General features: G+C 35.4%; 1 protein-coding gene across 2 annotated transcripts in view; it reads right to left on the bottom strand.

Annotated features, from left to right (window-relative positions):
- Positions 1-20,208, bottom strand: part of LOC126820660 (DNA polymerase alpha subunit B) — a 157,203-nt gene that overhangs the window by 88,751 nt on the left and 48,244 nt on the right. For both annotated transcript variants that reach the window (XM_050548780.2, XM_050548782.2), the window contains exons 5-7: positions 19,948-20,063; positions 10,448-10,632; positions 4,148-4,236 (exon numbers count right to left, since the gene is read on the bottom strand). In XM_050548780.2, the coding sequence (XP_050404737.1) occupies positions 4,148-4,236; positions 10,448-10,632; positions 19,948-20,063 (390 nt within the window). The remainder of the gene's footprint in view (positions 1-4,147; positions 4,237-10,447; positions 10,633-19,947; positions 20,064-20,208) is intronic.

Raw genomic sequence — 20,208 nt, 5'->3', positions numbered from 1 at the left:
AGCCTATTCAACAGTTCTACTTTGCATGAGGAGTTTTGAGAGTGTGAGTTCAGGATCTCGTAGGGCTGTGATGAACATTTGGCAATTAATTGAGACTTGATTTCTCTGTCGACATTGGCAAAATCACAGTTGACTACTAATTCACGTAGGCGTGTGTGAAAACTGTCAATTGTCTCACCTTTGTCTTGCCTTGCTTGTCGAAAATTGAAAACATCATATTCAACATATTTCTGTGGGTTGAAATAGTCTGTGAGACTGTCTTTACAATGTTTATAATCATCTCCGCTATCAGGTAAAGTGTCAAATATTGTATTTACTTCTTCACCCGCATAATATAACATTAAAGCTCTTTTACGTTTGGTATCGTTAATACACATTGCCACCATTAAATTTTCAAACCTTGTTACCCATTTCTTCCATCTAATACCAGCAGTTTGTTCATTAGAGCGAACAGGAAAATTCTGAAAATGAGGCAAAGCAGTGGCCATATTGTGTGTCTAAATATTCAAAGTGTTGAGGATGGGTGGGAAATTTCTACGAAACGAGCGTCGACTTCACACACAATATACTGCTTTTGAGACCATATTTTTACCATATAAAGTTTAGCAACAGATTCATAGAGCTTTTAACTAAACTTTTACCATCCTCGTCGCCATTATCAAGGTCTTGGGTTCGATATTGAGTTGAACTCGAGAGCGAGTGACAATCCCCTATTCAGTGACAGACATTTGTACAGCGGAAGTGTGTCGATGAGTGGTTGATCATAATATATAGATTTGGATCTACAATAGCTAATATAAAATATGGACTCGGATCACCATATGATAAATGTGAATACGACACTATCTATATCAAAGTTCGGTTGTAAATTTACACACAAGAAATAAAATAAGAAAATATTGTATATTGATAAGATATACATTAGAAAATATATATATTAAAAGTCAGCTTATTAACATTAAATAAATGAATTGAACAGATTGGCGTAAGTTGTTCTACTGAAATACTTGAACTTCAGTTGTTGATTTCTCAATAGTGTTGAAACTACTATTCGGATATCCGTTAACGGATACAAAATAAGGGTTATACGAATCATTTTACTATCCGTTACAGTCTTTGAGCATAAATGTTAATATCATGCGTATTATTTAGCGATAGTAACTAATAAAAATATTAAGGCAGTGCAACGAAAATAGTAGTCTAAATAAAACCAGCGGCTGCCAGGCAGGATACGCCCACATTTTCGAGAGATGGATAGAGAACAAGCTAACAAGAAAGTGATTTTTCCTACTATCAAGGGCCATAATTCAGGAAATTACAATTCAATATGCGCGAATATCGAAAGGAACTGAGATCTTTGTGTTATGAAACTTACATTTCAAGTTTCAACAAAAGTGGATAAAAATTGTGACCTCTATAGGGTCCACAACCTTGATATACCATATTTTTACGCTATTTGAGAACGAACGGCGGCCATTTTGTCTGTCAATTTTGAGCCGATTGTCACGAAATTCGACCTCAGCTGTCCTTAGGGTGTAACGGTGATATAATATTACGTTTTTTTAAATCGGATAAAAATAATGACCTCTATAGGGTCCACAAGCTAAAAATGCAATTTTTCGTACAATCAGGGGCCATAATTCAGGAAGTTACGGTACGATATGCGCGAATATCGAAAGGAACCAAGATCTTTGGGTTATAAACTTACATTTCAAGTTTCAACAAAATCGGATAAAAAAGTTTCAACAAAATCAGATAAAAATTGTGACCTCTATAGGGTCCACAACCTTGATATACCATATTCTTACACTATTTGAGAACGAACGGCGGCCATTTTGTCTGTCAATTTTGGGTCGATTTTCACAAAATTCGAACTCAGTCGTTCTTAGGGTGTAACGGTGATATAATAATACAGGTTTTTAAATCGGATAAAAATTATGACTTCTATAGGGTCCACAAGCTAAAAACGTGATTTTTCGTACCATCAGGGGCCATAATTCAGGAAGTTGCGGTCCGATATGTGCGAATATCGAAAGGAACCGAGATCTTTGGGTTATAAACTTACATTTCAAGTTTCAACAAAATCGGATAAAAATTGTGACCTCTATAGGGTCCACAAGCTAAAAACATGATTTTTCGTACAAACAGGGGCCATAATCCATGAAGTTTTGATCCGATATATGCCAATATCGAAAGCAGCCGAGATCTTTTGGAGATAAACCTATATTTCAAGTTTCGTCAAAATCGGATAAGAATTGTGACCTCTAGAGTGTCCACAAACAAATTGTGGATGGACGGACGGACAGGGGCGACGGCATAATACGTCCACATGAAAATGTGGGCGTATAAAAATATTCATTCATTCCCTGCGCTGGTTTACGCTAGATGAAAGCTACTTCTTGGGTTTACGGGATACAAGTTTACACTGTGTTTAGACCTAGACCTAGGTCACGTATATTCTCACTTACTGATTGGTTCAATAGCAGTAGATTATCAGAATGAGGCAAACGACCTTGGCGGAATAAATGTTTTTATTTTACTTTTTTCATTCGTGTGGGAGGGATGCGGACTACAGGATTTTTTTGGATATCATGGATAGTCTTAATAATTGAGGCTAAAGGTAGGCACGTTTTTTTCTTCGCAGCTCAAACAATTTGCAAATCGAAAGTAAGATTTCATACTCAGCATAAACAGACACTCATAAACATTGAAATAAGTAAGAAATTATGGGTATATGAACTTTTAATGTGATTTTGTTCAAGAATTTCACGTTTCTGAATTATCCGAATAGTATTCTGATAACAAACAAAAGTATTTGGATCACAAATCTCGATCCGATTTTCAACACTATTTCTCAAAACAGTTTTTTCTCGAGTTACCAATTTTAGTCATGCTATATCTATGAAAGTTATTGTCAGATTTTCTTGAAACTTGGAATATATTTTCCTATATAATCACTTTGTGCAATAAGAGAATTCTATTGGAATCTGCAAAATAGTTCCTGATATATTGCTGCCATAGCAACTGTGACACGTGAAAGAATTTGAAGTTAACATTAAAATGTGTATAACTTGCTTTCTAATTATTATTTTGTAACGAAACTTGCCTATTGCACAAAGGAACATGTCAGTAACCTCTCTGACTAAAATTATATGCAGAAATTCAAGATGGCCACCATTTCCATAGCAACAGGAACCTCCAGGAAAATTTTTCGGCCCTCTTTGTATTACTCAATGGATGTGTTCTTAGATGTGTAAGAATGATAACTTTACCTCAATTTTTAAAAAAACCTGAAATTTTCTACTGTCCACCCCCTTAAACACTGTGTATAAATTTAAAGTCAATTGGAAATTAACTTTCTGGAGGAAGGAATGATGGAGGGGGGGGGGGTTGAGAGAGCAACGACAAAATTCAACCACATATCAATGTGGGCGTATAAAAATGATATTACTCACATGTGATTTGTACAATATTGTATTCCTCTATGGAGCTTTCAAAAAGACAGAGACATAAGAACAATGACTGTTGAAATAAACAGAACAACTGAAGGGCCATAAACAAAATCAGTCACATTACTTTGAGATAGGAGATATATTTTCAGAGTGAAGTAACACTCTAATGACCTAATATACTGAACGCCATGGAAAACGCATCACTTAGTTTTTCGTATAACAAAATGATCCTGTAAACATATCTTATTTATTTTGCTTCTTATTGTGAACAATATTCAAATGGGAACACATCAATAACAACACATTTGTACACTTATGGATGTTTAATCTGTAATGAACGGTACAAAGTCAGAGGGGTCAAAACCCAAAGTATGACACAGATGTCAGTAGCGCGTGTGTCCTCCACGGGCTCTTACGCACGCTGTGCAGCGACGTCCAACAACAACTTACGACAGATTGACGTTTCACAGTTCATGTACTGCACATTAAGTTGAAAACATGCTTTTAAAGGGCTAACACACAATGCTGCACGTGAATATTGGGTTTTTCATGTGCATCTCGTGCAATTTTTTTTTTGTGCACACAGGCCGATATTTTTTGCGTTTGGGAGCAATGTGTGAAACAATAGTTCATAGTATTGCATAATATTATACATACAAAACCACCTAGTAATAAAATATTTGGGAAAAATATACCTGTGTAGGTAAAGCTGCATGAGATAATTCCTCTATTTTATTGTACTGTTGTAACTGTGATGCCATATCTTCAATCATATCATTCAATACTGTAAAAGAAGATAATTTTGTCAGTCAACAAACTTACACCCACAGCAGGTTAGTCAACAAGGGTTGTCACATATTTTTTTCTTTTGTCAGTAATGAACATATTTACAACACACTAACATCTGAGTGAAAGTAACAACCCATTAAGTAATTATCAGAAATCATTAGAATTTGGCTTCTAGTTCTGCCCTATACTAATATTTAGTATACAAAACAATTAATATCAAGGGCCATAACTCTGGAAATAATTATCGGAAATCATTGAAAATCATTAGGCATCTTCATTTCGTGACCTTAAACACTGTGTATAAATTAAAAGTCAATCGGATATTAACTGTAGCCTCTAGAGCATCCACAAGATTTTTTAGAGTTCAAGGCCCATAACTCTGGCAGTAATTATAAAAAATGGTTGAAAATCAATAGGATTAAACACTATGTATAAATTTAAAGTCAATCGGATATTAACTTTAGCCTCTAGACAGTTCACAAAATTGTTAAATGTGATCAAGGGCCATAACTCTGGCAGTAATTATCAGAAATCGTTGAAAATCAATAGGATTTTTCATCTTATGACCTTAAACACTGTGTATCAATTTAAAGTCAATTGGATATTTTTAGTCTCTAGTACGTCCTTAAGATATTTCAATGTGATCAAGGGCAATAATCAATAAGGTTCTTAGTCTCATGACCTTAAACACTGTGTATTAATTTGAAGTCAACCGGATATTAACTTTAGCAATTGTGGACACCTGACCGACAACAATGTGTGACCACATATTATGACACAATTGGTTATAATTAGGGGCCATAATCCAGGAAGTTACAGTCCGATGTGTGTGAATATCTACAGGAACCTAGTTCTTCAGGATATAAACATATTTTAAGTTTCATCAAAATTGGATGAAAATTGTGACCTCTAGAGGGTCCACAACCTTGGTATTACATACATTTACACTATTTGCGTTCAAGGAGCGGTCCTTTCGTTCCGATTTTATAGAAATTCTAACTTAACCATCATTATGGTGTATCGATGATATATTTAAATGGTTTTTATAATCAGGTAAAAATTGTGACCGATATTTATCATACAATCAGGGGCCATAATCCAGGAAATTATGGTCTGATACACTATTTGCGTTCAAGGAGCGGCCGTTTCATTCTGATTTTTAAGAAATTCTAACTCAATGATATATTTAAATAGTTTTTAAGACATTTTTCGTACAATGAGGGGCCATAATCCAGGAAATTATGGTCTGATACACGTGAATAATGAAAGGAACCAAGATCTTTGGGACATAAACATATATTTTAAGTTTATCAAAATCAGATAACCAGCGGCTGCCAGGCAGGATATGCCCACATTTTTCAAGAGATGGATAGAGAACAGGCTAAACAAAGATAGGTTGCCAGGCAACGAGACATACGCCCACAGCAGTTAAATCGTCCGAGCTGTTGACAAGGGTTGTCGCATATTTATTCCTTTGTAGGTAATTGGGGGCCTTTACAAGACAGTTCAACACAGATAAAATTATAATTTTTACCGTTTGAGGGTTCACAAGGTTCTACAAACTGAAACAAGGGTCTCAACTCTGGAAGTAATCTACAGAAATTGTTAAAATTTGACAGGCTTTTTTGTTTTACCAAATTAAATAATGCATATAAATTTCATACAGATCAGATGATCACTTTTGTCATTCAAACATTCACAAGGTTTACAACCACCATAATCCTAGAAATTATTGACGGAAATTGCTGAAATTCAATAGACCTGTTTCACAAATTGAAATGATGCATATTAATTTCATAAATATTGGATGGAATCTTTCATCAATCGAGCATTAACAAGGTTGAACAAAGTGAAACAAGGGCAATAACTCTAGAAGTAATAAAGGAAATAAGCTTCTTTGTTTCACTAATTTCAGAAAGATTGGATGATTACTCTCGACGTAATGAACAGAAATTATTGAAATTAAATAGGCTTCTTCGTTTCACTAATTTAAATCATGTATATAAGTTTTACAAAGATTAGGTGATAACTTTTGGTTTTAGACTTAGAGCGTTCACACGGTTAAATAAAGTGAAACAAGGGCCATAACTCTAGATGTAAATGGAAATTGCTAAAATTCAATAGGTTTCTTCGTTTCACTATGCACGAATATCGAAAGGAAGCGAGATCTTTGGGTTATAAACTTACATTTCAAGTTTCAACAAAATTGGATAAAAATTGTGACCTCTATAGGGTCCACATCCTTGATTTACCATATTTTTACGCTATTTGAGAACAAAGGGCGGCCATTTTGTCTGTCAGTTTGGGGCCGATTTTCACGAAATTCGTACTCGGCCGTCCTTAGGGTGTAACGGTTATACACTAAAACTTTTTTTTTAAATCGGATAAAAATTATGACAAGCTAAAAACGGGATTTTTCCTACAATCGAGGGCCATAATTCAGGATTCATAATTCGATATGCGCAAATATCGAAAGGAACCGAGATCTTTGTGTTATAAACTTACATTTCAAGTTTCAACAAATTCGGATTAAAATTGTGACCTCTTGGGGGTCCACACCCTTGATATACCATATTATTACGCTATTTGTGGACCTATTTTCACAAAATTCGAACTCAACCATACTTTGGGTGTAAGGGTGATATAGTAATACGTTTTTTTTAAATCGGATATAAATTATGACCTCTATAGGGTCCACAAGCTAAAAACGTGATTTTTCCTACAATCAAGGGCTATAATTCAGGAAATTACAATTCGATAGGCACAAATATCGAAAGGAACCGAGATCTTTGTGTTATAAACTTACATTTCAAGTTTCAACAAAATCAGATTAAAATTGTGACCTCTATAGGGTCCACAACCTTGATATACCATATTTTTACGCTATTTGTGAACGTAGGGCGGCCATTTTGTCTGTCAGTTTTGGACCAATTTTCACGAAAATCGAACTCAACCATCCTTTGGGTGTAAGGGTGATATAGTAATACGTTTTTTTTAAATCGGATATAAATTATGACCTCTATAGGGTCCACAAGCTAAAAACGTGATTTTTCATACGATCAGGGGCCATAATTCAGGAAGTTACGGTCCGATATGCACAAATATCGAATGGAACCGAGATCTTTGGGTTATAAACTTATATTTCAAGTTTCAACAAAATCGGATAAAAATTGTGACCTCTATAGGGTCCACAACCTTGATATACCATATTTTTACGCTATTTGAGAACGAAGGGTGGCCATTTTGTCTGTCAGTTTTGGGCCGATTTTCACGAAATTCGAACTCAGCCGTCCTTAGGGTGTAACGGTGATATAATAATACGTTTTTTTAAATCGGATAAAAATTATGACCTCTATACAGGGGTAGAAACTAACCTGAAATGGGCTAGTAGCTTTCAGATCTTACTTGCCCAGCCAACATTCTACTAGCCCAGTAAGAAACTGACACCAGACATAAAAATTCTGATTTAGACTGTTGTTTTGTTCATCATTAATCAATCAAAAACAAATAGACTTTGTTCATGGTTGCCTCTGTTTTTTCATCAAATAATGAATTCATTAATCAGTTATGAAGACATATATATTAAAATTCAATTTGGCACATTTCATTTCATATTTGTCCTTTGGAAGTTTAATCTTCAATACAATAGATTTTTTCAGGGGCCCCATTTCTATTTATATTTCATTTATGTTTTATAAATTCAGTTGTGATGTGAAAAATAATATGATGTAATGTCCTTAAAATTTAATCTCATAACTTGTCACCGAGTGATGAAGTTATTTATAGCAGAGCATGTGTATTTACGAGCGTCTTCATTGTCGTAATATATCGCTGTTATAAAACCTTTTAACAACCATGTTCTTCGCTAAATTCATCGAAGTGTAAACAGAGGCTGATTCCGTACCCTCCCTCGTTATCATACAATTTCAACCAATCAGCAAGCTCGCATGCTCAGATTTCAATACCTGTATGGCGAAATGGAACAGCCAAAGATTAAAAACATGTAAATAGTGATGGCGACGATTTTCAGAAGTTAGTTTAAAGACAGTGTTCATTAAACATACATTATGCAAGAGCAAAATCTGATTATTGCAGGTCTTAATTTAGGCTTCAGATGTTATAGAAATTATAAATTAGATCTTTATTTAAACAACAAGCCCAAAATCAACTCTGTAGACCCACAGATGGCTCGGCTACAGCTCGGATTTAAATAGGATTTCACTTATCAATTAATTCAAATATGGCACATCCTGATGAGAATACGTCAGTTAGATCGACGTATAATCGAGATATGTAGGTGGAGTTAACGCCTGTCAATCAAACGATCAGCCACGGTGAAGGCACATTTCACTACCATTTCTAGTCAAATATTACAAAGATGATAACTATGTTCAGAATAAAGTAATTTGACTGAAATTTTCAAAATATTCTTCTTTCATCATCTACTTTTGAACTGTTATAGCAAGAATGGCCAATTCTCTGTAAAAATCTCCCATAATGTATCTTTAAGTACAAATTATCAATTATTACAACTACCAAAATATCAGGTCGCCACACGGGATAATTGATTCTGAATTTCATTCGCCTGTACTGACTTTTACTCGCCATGGGCGACCGGGCGAGTGTTAGTTTCTATCCCTGTCTATAGGGTCCACAATCTAAAAACGCGATTTTTCGTACAATCAGGGGCCATATTTCAGTAAGTTACGGTCCGATATGCGTGAATATCGAAAGGAACCGAGATCTTTGGGTTTTAACTTACATTTCAAGTTTCAACAAAATCGGATATAAATTGTGACCTCTATAGGGTCCACAACCTTTATATACCATATTTTTACGCTATTTGAGAATGAAGGGCGGACATTTTCTCTGTCAGTTTGGGGCCGATTTTCACGAAATTCGAACTCAGCTATCCTTAGAGTGTAACGGTGATATAATAATATGTTTTTTTAAATCGGATAAAAATTATGACTTCTATAGGGTCCACAAGCTAAAAAGGCGATTTTCCGTACAATCAGGGGCCATAATTCAGGAAGTTACGGTCTGATATGCGCGAATATCGAAAGGAACCGAGATCTTTGGGTTATAAACTTACATTTCAAGTTTCAACAAAATCGGATAAAAATTGTGACCTCTATAGGGTCCACAAGCTAAAAACGTGGTTTTTCGTACAAACAGGGGCCATAATCCATGAAGTTTCAATCCAATACATGCCAATATCAAAAGCAGCCGAGATCTTTTGGAGATTAACCTATATTTCAAGTTTCGTCAAAATCGGATAAGAATTGTGACCTGTAGAGTGTCCACAAACAAATTGTGGACGGACGGACGGACAGGGGCGAGGACAATATACGTCCACATGAAAATGTGGGCGTATAAAAATGTCTTTTTCAAAGCGTTGAATTAAACCTTTCTTTCGCGGAAAGTCAAAAATCGCAACTTTGAGCCCCAATAAAAAAAATAATTTTCGTCCGATTTTGAATCTGTAAAAAGTTTTGTCAGAAAAGAGAGAAATTGGGTTTAACGTCCACTCGACACAAACTAGGTTATTTCGGGACTAACATAGTTTAATTTTATTTACATAAGTCGCTTGCGCGTAGGGGTCTTTAGTAGTGGGAGGAAACCGGAGGCCCCGGAGAAAACCCACGAGGTTGGACAGGCGACCCTACTCCTTGCCACGTACAACCGGGGATTCGAAACCACGCTTTGTCAGAAGAATGATGAGATCTACTTGAAAAGCTAATAAAATCAAATGTATAATTATAATCTCAAAATCACCTTTTCCACCTACATTTATCAATGTTTAATTAAAAACATTTTTAATGTAAACTAGTTACAATAAGCATTAAATAGCTCCCGCAAAATATATGTCGGACACATTTTGTCAATCCCTCATGATTTTCAGATCTCAAGGCTTGGAGGAAACAGGAGGATCCAGAGAAAACCCACTAGGTTAGGCAGGCGACCCTGCTCCTTGTGACGTACATGTGTGGAATCAAACCCTTAACCCTAGACCAATCGATCACCCAACCCTCCTTTGACTTAAATGACAGACCTTATGATCTAAAGAAAATGTGTTTACCCACTCAACCACCCAACCGCTCTACATAAAGACAGAACATTAGCAATGATAAATTATTTTCAATGTTTTAGTTTTATTTTCAGATGCTTTATTGAATCCAAATTTCATATGTGAATATATTTACCATGAGCTTTATCTGTTAATTTTTGGAACATATATCTAAAGTTTGCAGTAATAGATTGGCTTTCATTATATAAACCAACAATACACTCTTGTTCACTTCTCTGCCATGGCACATTATCAACTGGAAAACTTACAAGCACTTCACCAGAATTTTTATGATCTGTATATTTTCTTGAAGGAGTTGTGCTGAAAAAGCATGTTTTTGATAATTAATTTGCAATATTTCCCATCTTAAAGTTTGTCAAGACTCCTTTAGATATATTATCTTGTACATATAGCATAGTTTCAAATAAAACAAGAGTTTATGTATTTTTAACCGATTACATCATTAAAGATAGCCATGCATAGAGTGGAAATAAACCCACATGGCAGTCAAGTCTTGAAAAGTTTTGCTGCCAGGCAACGAAACGTACACCCACAGCAGCTAAGTTGCCCAAGCAGTCAACAAGGGGTGTCACATATTTATTCTTTAGTTGGTAATGAAAACATTTACAACACAGTAAAATCTGATTAAGACTAACAACCTACAGTATTAAGTAATTATCAGAAATCCTTAGAATTTGTTTGGCTTCTAGTTCTGCCATAGGCCATTGTTTAGTATACAAAATATTTAATATCATGAATTTAGCTGTTCAAGTTATCGGAAATCGTTGAAAAACAATAGGCTTTTTGATCTCATGACCTTAAACACTGTGTATGAATTTTAAGTCAATCGGATATCAACTGTAGCTTCCAGAGCGTCTACAATAATTTTCAAAGAGATCAAGGGCCATAACTCTGGAATTATTAGATATCGTTGAAAATCAATAGGCTTCTTCGTCTAATGATCTTCAACACTAGGGCTGCAACTATTCATCGATGAATCACGATGTTTTAGAAATTCACGATGCACGATACAATCAATGGCCGTATCTTGATTCGTTATCCAAATGATAATTTCACAAAAATAGACTGATATTCCTTTAAATGCGTAAATAAGTCCATGAGCAAAATAACTTTTTTAGTTTCAGCCACTGTTAAGGCGTTTTCGACTCATGAAGTGGCTTATTATAGCTATTTCGTCAAAATTAAAATATCAGTCTGGTTAAGCAAGTCGTGCTGGAAATTAAGTTGCATTCAAATTACACACTTGAATAATATGCGGAAAAAACAACATAATATAGGCCTATATACCTCCATAATATGCGATTTGTGATATTACTGTATAAGAATGGCGATTTGTACATACATTGATCAGCACATTTTCAATGTATATTAATATTTGATATTAAAATCTTTGTAACATATTTCCTTTGCTGTTCAGTAATCTATGAATGACCTGACAACGAGAAAAGTTTTCATTGGCTGAAATTGTTGTGGCAATACGAGCCAGCCAGCTGAAATTTTGTCATAATGAATTCACCAAATTCAAGTCGCACAATCGACTAAAGTAGTATTGAGATCAAAATCCCCCATACCGAGTATGTAAGTCACAAATAAAGTATGGGAGTTTTTAGGATTTCCCGTTAAGCATGACAGCAATGAAATCCGGTCAGTTGACTGAGAAAACACAACATTTAAAGTAGCTAAGTCTCTAACTCAGTATCATCCAAAGTCTTCGACATTGAAAACACGAATTATTTGTCAATTTAAATCAACTTTATGTTGTGACCATACTGGGAAAAGATTAAGGTAAGACGTGGCAGGAAAAATCTATTTTCTAAACTACTGTATGGATTTTATTGAAACTTGGCAGGTGTTTGGATATGGTTATTATGAGTTTATGTGCAAAGTATGAAATGCCTAGGTATATTAGGTACTAAGTTATGAACATTTTATTGGAGGCAAACGGTGAAATATTATACAATTTTTAGGAAAAGTAGTTTTCCCGGGACACATAATATATATCATAAAACAACCTATTTCTGAATTCTAAAAGAACCATTGTACAGGATTATCTATACAAAATTAATGACAACCTTCATTTTAGCAAATGGGTGTTGGTTAACTTCATCACTTGAAAATTTCCACTTTTTTCCATTTTACAAAGACCAATTGTGAAATATGAATATAACATACATAAATGATTTATAGATATTCCTGTACAGTAAGTATAGGGCTAATATCATGCCAAATTTCATTGTTCTAGGTATAATAGTTTTCATTTTATGGCTTTCCTAAGGTGCAAAATATGCGTTCTAAAAAAAAAGCCGATTTTGTCGCGATCTTCAAATAAAAACAACACAAACACATGCGATCCGTAGAAGACCGGCTTATAGATAGTGCTAAACACTTACAGAATCATATAAAAACTTATTTTTTTATTAGTCATAATTGTAGGCTTTATTCTGATATTTTCTAGGGTTGATGTTGTCTGTGCCTGTATCATACAGCAGCCCACCCACTCGTGCAACCACGCATCCTAATCAGCGATCTTGGAAATTGACAGAGACTTTCTCTCCCATTTTAGTTAAAATTGTTGATGCTTTGTCTGGTTTTTTTTTGCAACCCAATTTGTCTGAATTTCTACAGTTTTAAGATAATTGATTATTTGGCTGAATAGCAGCAATAGTTAACATTTCACACACTTCTCTGATTCCGTTTTTATACGGCCATCACTACAACACCAGTCTTTGGAAACAAACACATCTTTACCAATATATTTCCAACAAACATTCTGTGTCAATTTCTTTTTGAAACTCGTTTTAAAATATTTCTGCTTTTAAGTTAAAATCAATAAAATAGTGGGCAACTTGTTCTATTGACTTGGTGTTATTGTAACAACAAGCTACTAAACATCTATCTATCATGGTGTGATTTAGTTAACTAATAAAAAATTACTATAAGAAAAATCAAATAAAATTAGGTCTATATTTTTTTTTTTTGTACAGGCAGCCATACATAATATCAATAGAAAATGTGTCTCTTATTTGTCTTATTTATATTAGCAGTGCTGATAGTAATACTTGTATTGCTACTACTTACTATAGTATAATAGTACTAATGGATTTTAATTTTGTTTCACTACTAAAATCCTTCGAAAATTGGTTGCTTGTTTAAAATCTTTATTTTTTCTTAGAAACGTTCCTGGCAGCCATAATGTTCATATATATGTAATGGAAAATAATTAATTTGTTTGTTAAAAAAAACCCCGTAAAACATGCGTAAACTTTTACTAGGATATAAAAATGAGTAAAAGAACGTCCCGGTAGTCGCGATTGTCATTTATAAGTAATAGTAACTAAATGGTGAGTCGTGTATGATCGCGCATCTCCGTAACTAGGCTACGTAACGATTATAATGTACTGCGCATGCGCCGGAAGAGTTCACAACCGATTGACCCTTATTATGTATTCAAAAACCCATAAAAGGCAGTTTCCGTAATATTTTTTAACGGGAAGACCCGGCAATTGCCAAATATGTAACGGTTATAAATAGAATATTTTACGACCACAAAACGTAGCGGAACTTCCTCTTTCCATCGATATATCAAACATGGCGACCATAACAATGCTGTCGACGGCACGAAAGCCGAAGACGGTGGCATATTTTGCGATTCTCTTTACAAAAAAATTGATTTTAATTGACCTAGGCATTTTTAAAACATGAAATTAGGTACTTATTTTTTATTTTGTCAATTTAATTTTTTCGTAATATGATAAATCAGAAAATGTCAAAACTCATAATTTGGAATATTTTTAGACATTTTCGACCCGCGTCTTACCTTAACTTCTGATATTCAATATTTAAGAGGAGGTCAAAATATCGAAATGGTTTTGTGCACAGCTTCACACCTTCTATCCATATAAAAAATAAAATCTCTGTCACCTCTTTTCAATCAATGCGAAATCATAAGTCAAAGTTGGTGAATTTTCCCTATTGTAAATCCCTTATTCTCTAGGAAATGGCCAACTACTTTCATTCAGGGTAAGCCAGCTCTCTCCGTTTCTTCACCAAATCATTCGCCGCGCTCACTGGTAGCAGCTTGAAACCCACTTGAGCAAAACTAGTCTTGTTGATTAGGCTTGGTATCCAATCCAAGATAGCTGTGCCTGAAAGCGCACAAAATTGCGTTTTTTTCTCATTTTTGGCCATTAAATGAGGTACATATCCTAGATAGACCAAGAAAATCACTTCATCCGATTGAAAAAAATGTACCAAGGACATTGAGGCCCACCTTTTAGCACATCACATAGCAATAAGTGATGTGAGAACTGAACGGGAGCTGATTTCTTGACGAAGCGGCATCAAACGGAATATTCCAAAAGGATGCAAGATGCCACATCTAAGGAGAAGTCATACAAAGACCGCGTTGTGTCACTTGGAATCAGCTTATTAATATTGGATCGGCTAAGTGAAATAAAATACTATTGAAAAAAAGAGGGGGGAAATTGTGTCTTTGAAATATCGACGGAAACCTTGCGTGTGCTCGACCACAATCAAATTAGCAGAAAACAGTTGTGCGATGATACTCCAGTTGACGGAGTTAAGCGATGGGCTCCAGAAGTCCTCAGACCAGCTGCATTGAGTCTGATATAGCTGTAATACCTTTACTAAAGACCAGCTCTCTGCTTTTTTTATTAACTTTGGCAGCATTAAAAAATTATTGTTAATTTTAGATTTGTTTTTCTTCTATTCTATGTATGTGCCGGAAATATTATGCTGCCCATAATCAGGAAATGGGCTGTCAAAAGAGCCAAGTTCCTACACCGCCTCAGGGTAGTTCCTCAAATAAATAATATGGCATAGGGTCAAAACTTCAACTTCATCATATGATCATTTTCGAAGCCCAAAATGGATCTTGCTGAGCCTTTTAAAACTGAATTTGTACATGAAGACATTTCTATCAGGGGCCACCTCTCAAAACATTCTTAATATCAACCCCAACGTATATGGACTCTTGTATCGAGTCTATGGATGGATCGGCTGGGAACTGGGACCAGGCCAGTCGATCAATCATAGACTTGATTTCAGAAAATTTACAAATGTTACCCCTTGCAAATACTTAGAAAATAAGTTTAGTAAATTATTTTATGTGGTTTGGTTGTTTCAGGTTACTGTTGGAACTGATGACATCTCTCCCACTGCTACATCATCTGCAGCCACTGGTAGTGCTACTTACATCCATCATCATTCTACTGCTACTATGTCATCATTACCTGATCTAGGCCTATTATTGGTAGTTCTAAGCCATTGCTGTCACTGGTGTCGCTACCAATAGCTGTTACAGGAGGAGGCTGTATGTCAGTTCCGCTACCAATAGCTGTTACAGAAGGAGTAAGCATCAGTTCCAACAGTAACCTGAAACAACCCAAACACATAAAATAATTTACTAAAATTATTTTCTATTTTAGTATTTGCAGGGGTTCATGTTACCAACCAGTCCATCATTCGGAGACTCGATACAAGAAAATTTTCAATGGCCCATGTGCGTTGGGGTAAATATCAACAATATTTTGAGAGGTTGCCCCTGATAGAAATGTCCTTCATATACAAATTCAGTTTTAAAGGGACTGGCCTGATCCATTTTGGGCCCTGAAAAAGATACTATGATGAAGTTGAATTTTTGACCCTATGTCATATCATTTATTTGAAGAACTAACCTGAGGCGGTGTAGGAACTTGACTCTTTTGACAGCCCATTTCTTCATTATGGGCAGCATATTGTTTACATCCTTTTGGAATATTCCATTTGAGACCCAGGCGGTAGCGATGGGCAGCACATATCACCTTTCCATCTAAAATCGACGAATTAAGATCAAAAATCCCACTTCGTCAAGAAATCAGCCCCCATTCGGTTCTCAATTCACTTATTGCTATGTAATGTGCTTAAGGATGGGCCTTAATGTCCTTAGTACTCTTTCAATCTATGATGTCATTGTATTGCTCATATCCGGGATATGTACCACATTCTATGGCCAAAAATGAGGAAAAAACACAATTTTCTGCGGTCTCGGGCCCGGCCATCATGTATTGGATACCAATCCTCATCAAAGAGATTAGTTTTGCTCGAGCCGGTTTTAAGCTGCTACCAGCGAGCGTGGGCGAATGATTTGGTGAAGAAATGGAGAAAGATGGCTTTTCCAGAATGAGAGTAGTTGGCCATTTCATAGAGAATCGGATATTTACAATAGGGAAAATTCACCAACTTTGTCTTATGATTTCGCATTGATTGAAGAGAGGTGACAGAGATTTTATTTTTTATATGGATAGAGGGTGTCGAGCTGTGCATAAAACCATTTCGATATTTTGACCTACCCCCGCATCATAGAAAATAAAGCTAATCTTCGCAGGTGTATATTTTCTGTTTTAGATGCCATATGTTACAATTTTGCTGATCATTACTCCCAGAGAATAGATGTGAATTTATGGTCTTCACACTGGGGCACAGGAAGACCCCCACCAACATCACCAATCACCACCATTTCCATCCAAACCCTCGACTCGCTACAGTAGGTGGCTGAAAATTGACCAAAAATGATCTGAAAAAATGGCAAAATTGGCCCTATTATGGCGAGTGGTTAAACATGCATTATGCAAGAGCAAAATCTGCTTATTACAAGTCTTTCTTTAGGCCTGAAATGTTATCTAAATTATCAATTAGACATAAATTAACTTATCCAGACCATAATAAACTCTCGATGTCAAGGCTAGCCTTCGATGTTGGCTGGGTAGTGGATAATTCGAGAATTTAATTAGGATTCGATATTTGTAATAAATAGTAAGCGATTAAAGACAACATGGTCTTATGTATGCATGTGACGTAAACATGACCTGGTTTGATTGAATTTTTATAGCAGGACATTCCTTCACAATTACAATGTTTGAGAAGGATTTGAAGCAAAGTTATGACAAATTAATTAGTTTGAATATGTTTTTAGTCCATATATACCATTAAATCATCCAGTTTGTACGCGGGAACCCATCTTTAAATTAATGGTGAGTAATAAGGCCACACAAAATAAATGTCTTGTTTCTCGGGCAACTGACAGCTGAAACTGTAGGGAGGGAGGGCGGTTTCTTTTTTTTTTTTACTCATTGATGGTGCAAAATAAAATTTGGCTATTGCTGAAAATTGTTGGGGCGGGAGGGCGGTCTTTCTTTTTTTTTTTTTTTTTTTAAATGAGAAAGTCATTACTTGTTTACGTTTTTGCTTTCTGTATATTCAACTTTATTGTACATACTTAAAACATAAACCCAAAATCAAGTCTACTAAAACACTGAGACTGAACACTGACTGAAAGGAAAATAATTTTCCATATTTAATTCACATAATTGAAATTGGTTTAAAATAAAATTCCATACGACTATGTAATAGCCCTCCATAAAGACAACAATATTTTTAAAAACTAAGCCTCTTTCACCAGGTGTATCAAAAATAATAATCATGGTAAACAGTATTTAAAACTAAATCTAGTATCGCCGGTTTATTTATAATTATTTACCGAATTCCAACCAATGCATGTCACACCGTGTCATCGGTATTGGAGATTGCCGGAAATACTGTTTCTTGGGATATTCGGTGTGTTTCTCAGGATATTCGGTGTTCTATCTGGTGTTTATATTGAATGACTATTTAAATCTAACTAACAACTGGTCAGTAAAACCATCAAATCGGTAATCCAATTATTATTTTCCGGATTATCGAAACTACCGTAAATGTGCTAATAATGACCCAGATTCTAAGGTATGCATTATGACGACTATCGTCATCGTATCGTACTCTTAGCTATAATTAATTAACCTGTTCTACGGTTCATTATTTTATCAATAGGATTTTCCAAACAAGGACCGACTGAAGCCGGCAATAATGAGCCGATTACGATCGAATGATTGAAATATTGTCGCCAATGACTTTTAACACGAATCAAATTCTAGTTTATCAGGGGAGGTAATTAATATCACGTGATACAAAATGGAGGTTCTTTGATATCAATAAAAAAGGCAAATCTGCCAAACTTCGCCATTGTTCGGATAAAAAAGACAGCATGTTCATCTGAATCAGTTTTAATACATTTGAATAGATATACATGTATGGCGGATGTAGGTACATGCGGGATATTTTTTTTACGACTTGCTTGTCGATGTGCGGGCGGCCGTTACATATTTATTTTTTTTCATCAAGACTAATAAATAGACTGCACGCGCAACCAATTTTGCGTGAGGGCGGTGCCCGAGAAACAAGTTATTTTATTTGTGTTGCCTAAAAATAAAACACCCAATGAAAAGTTTATCTTTTGGAGATAAACCTATATTTCAATGTTCGTCAAAATCGGATAAGAATTGTGACTTGTACTGTGTCCACGAACAAATTGTGGACCGACGGACAGGGGCGACGACAATATACGTCCACATGAAAATGTGGGCATATAAAAAATTAGACAATAATGTCACAGTAGTACAGGAATATTTCAAGCCTTTAAAATTGTTGATCACAGTCAGTGGGATATGTTAAATCCAAATTATGGTAAAGAAGAAATCATCCAGATTGGAGAGCATTTCCAGCAGAGTTTGTCATATCACACGTATTCAAAAGACCTTGCCTTGATGGAATCGAAAGTCTTAAAGAATTTGGTTTCAACCAAATTTCATCACAAAAAGTCATCGCTAGTGCTTTGGGAAAAGATCTTTGCACATCACAATGAAAATTTACCACATATTCTTCTAATTATTGAATTGATTTTAGTGACCTCCCTTTCAAGCACTACAGTAGATTGGGGTATTAGTGTGTTGAATCGACTTCTACAACAGACACGGACACGCTTGAATAATACAACTATTAATGATCTACTGCTGTTAAGAATCAACACCCCAAATTTAATCAAGTTGGATCCTGGTTATAAAAGTAAATTAATTTAGAGGGCAATTGAGATGTTTATGGATACCAAACAACACCGAGACTGAATATTTTGGCAAACCGGGTAGAAGGGGAGCTGGAGTTGATATATTGACCCTTTGAATGACAATATAGGCGATTGGGTATCTAAATAATCAGCCGATGTATCCCAATCAAAACTGAAGGTTTTGGTAACTTCCGACGGGAATTTTCATACTGCTGCAAGCTGGCTGACAACGATTTTATTTCTTATGTTGTTAGAACTGGTCAAGCTGCAAATAAATTGATTTTAATTTTTATCGCAAACCCTGCTCCAGTGGAGTTATCGCAATCTGGAGATAGGGTACATTTCGGGTATCTTCAGATGCGTATCTTGTGTAGTCTCCTGACACCTATGGAAAATGAACTTGAACCGAGTTACCATGATAATGTGATAGGGTAAGACCCCGACTATCACGAACAACCAAAACCTAGTTCGCCAGGGTCATGTAACAGCGGTAATAGTGCGACAAAAATATCTAAAATTTGGCCTAAAAATGGCAAAGATCAGCCGATCTGGGGAGTAGGCTCGATGGGTCGAACAAACCCTGTGAATATAAACTTAAACGGCTGACCCCCACCTTCGAACATCTGCATGATATTGCATGGTTTTCTCGTGGAATGACTCTTAATAACATTACATAATACCTTGTAGGTGAGAAACTTGCCGGTGAAAATGGTACAGCTGGAATACGATCTACTCCTGTTAATCTTTTCACAGATCCAGAATCAGGCGTATGTTGTCGTTTCTTAGCTGTATTACCCTGTATTGAAAAGTCAATATGACATAAAACAATTTTCATTCTTTGAATTAAAAAGGCTAAACTATGTAGATTTGTGTCAAATAGAGTGATGAATTGGATTGAAATGTTATTTCAATAAGATTATTTCAAAGAGGTTGTATACTTA

The sequence above is a fragment of the Patella vulgata genome, chromosome 5 (assembly GCF_932274485.2).
Source record: "Patella vulgata chromosome 5, xgPatVulg1.2, whole genome shotgun sequence".
NCBI classification, from domain to species: domain Eukaryota; kingdom Metazoa; phylum Mollusca; class Gastropoda; family Patellidae; genus Patella; species Patella vulgata.
Note: the sequence above shows the minus strand (reverse complement) of the source record. Positions and strands in the feature narration are given on the sequence as shown.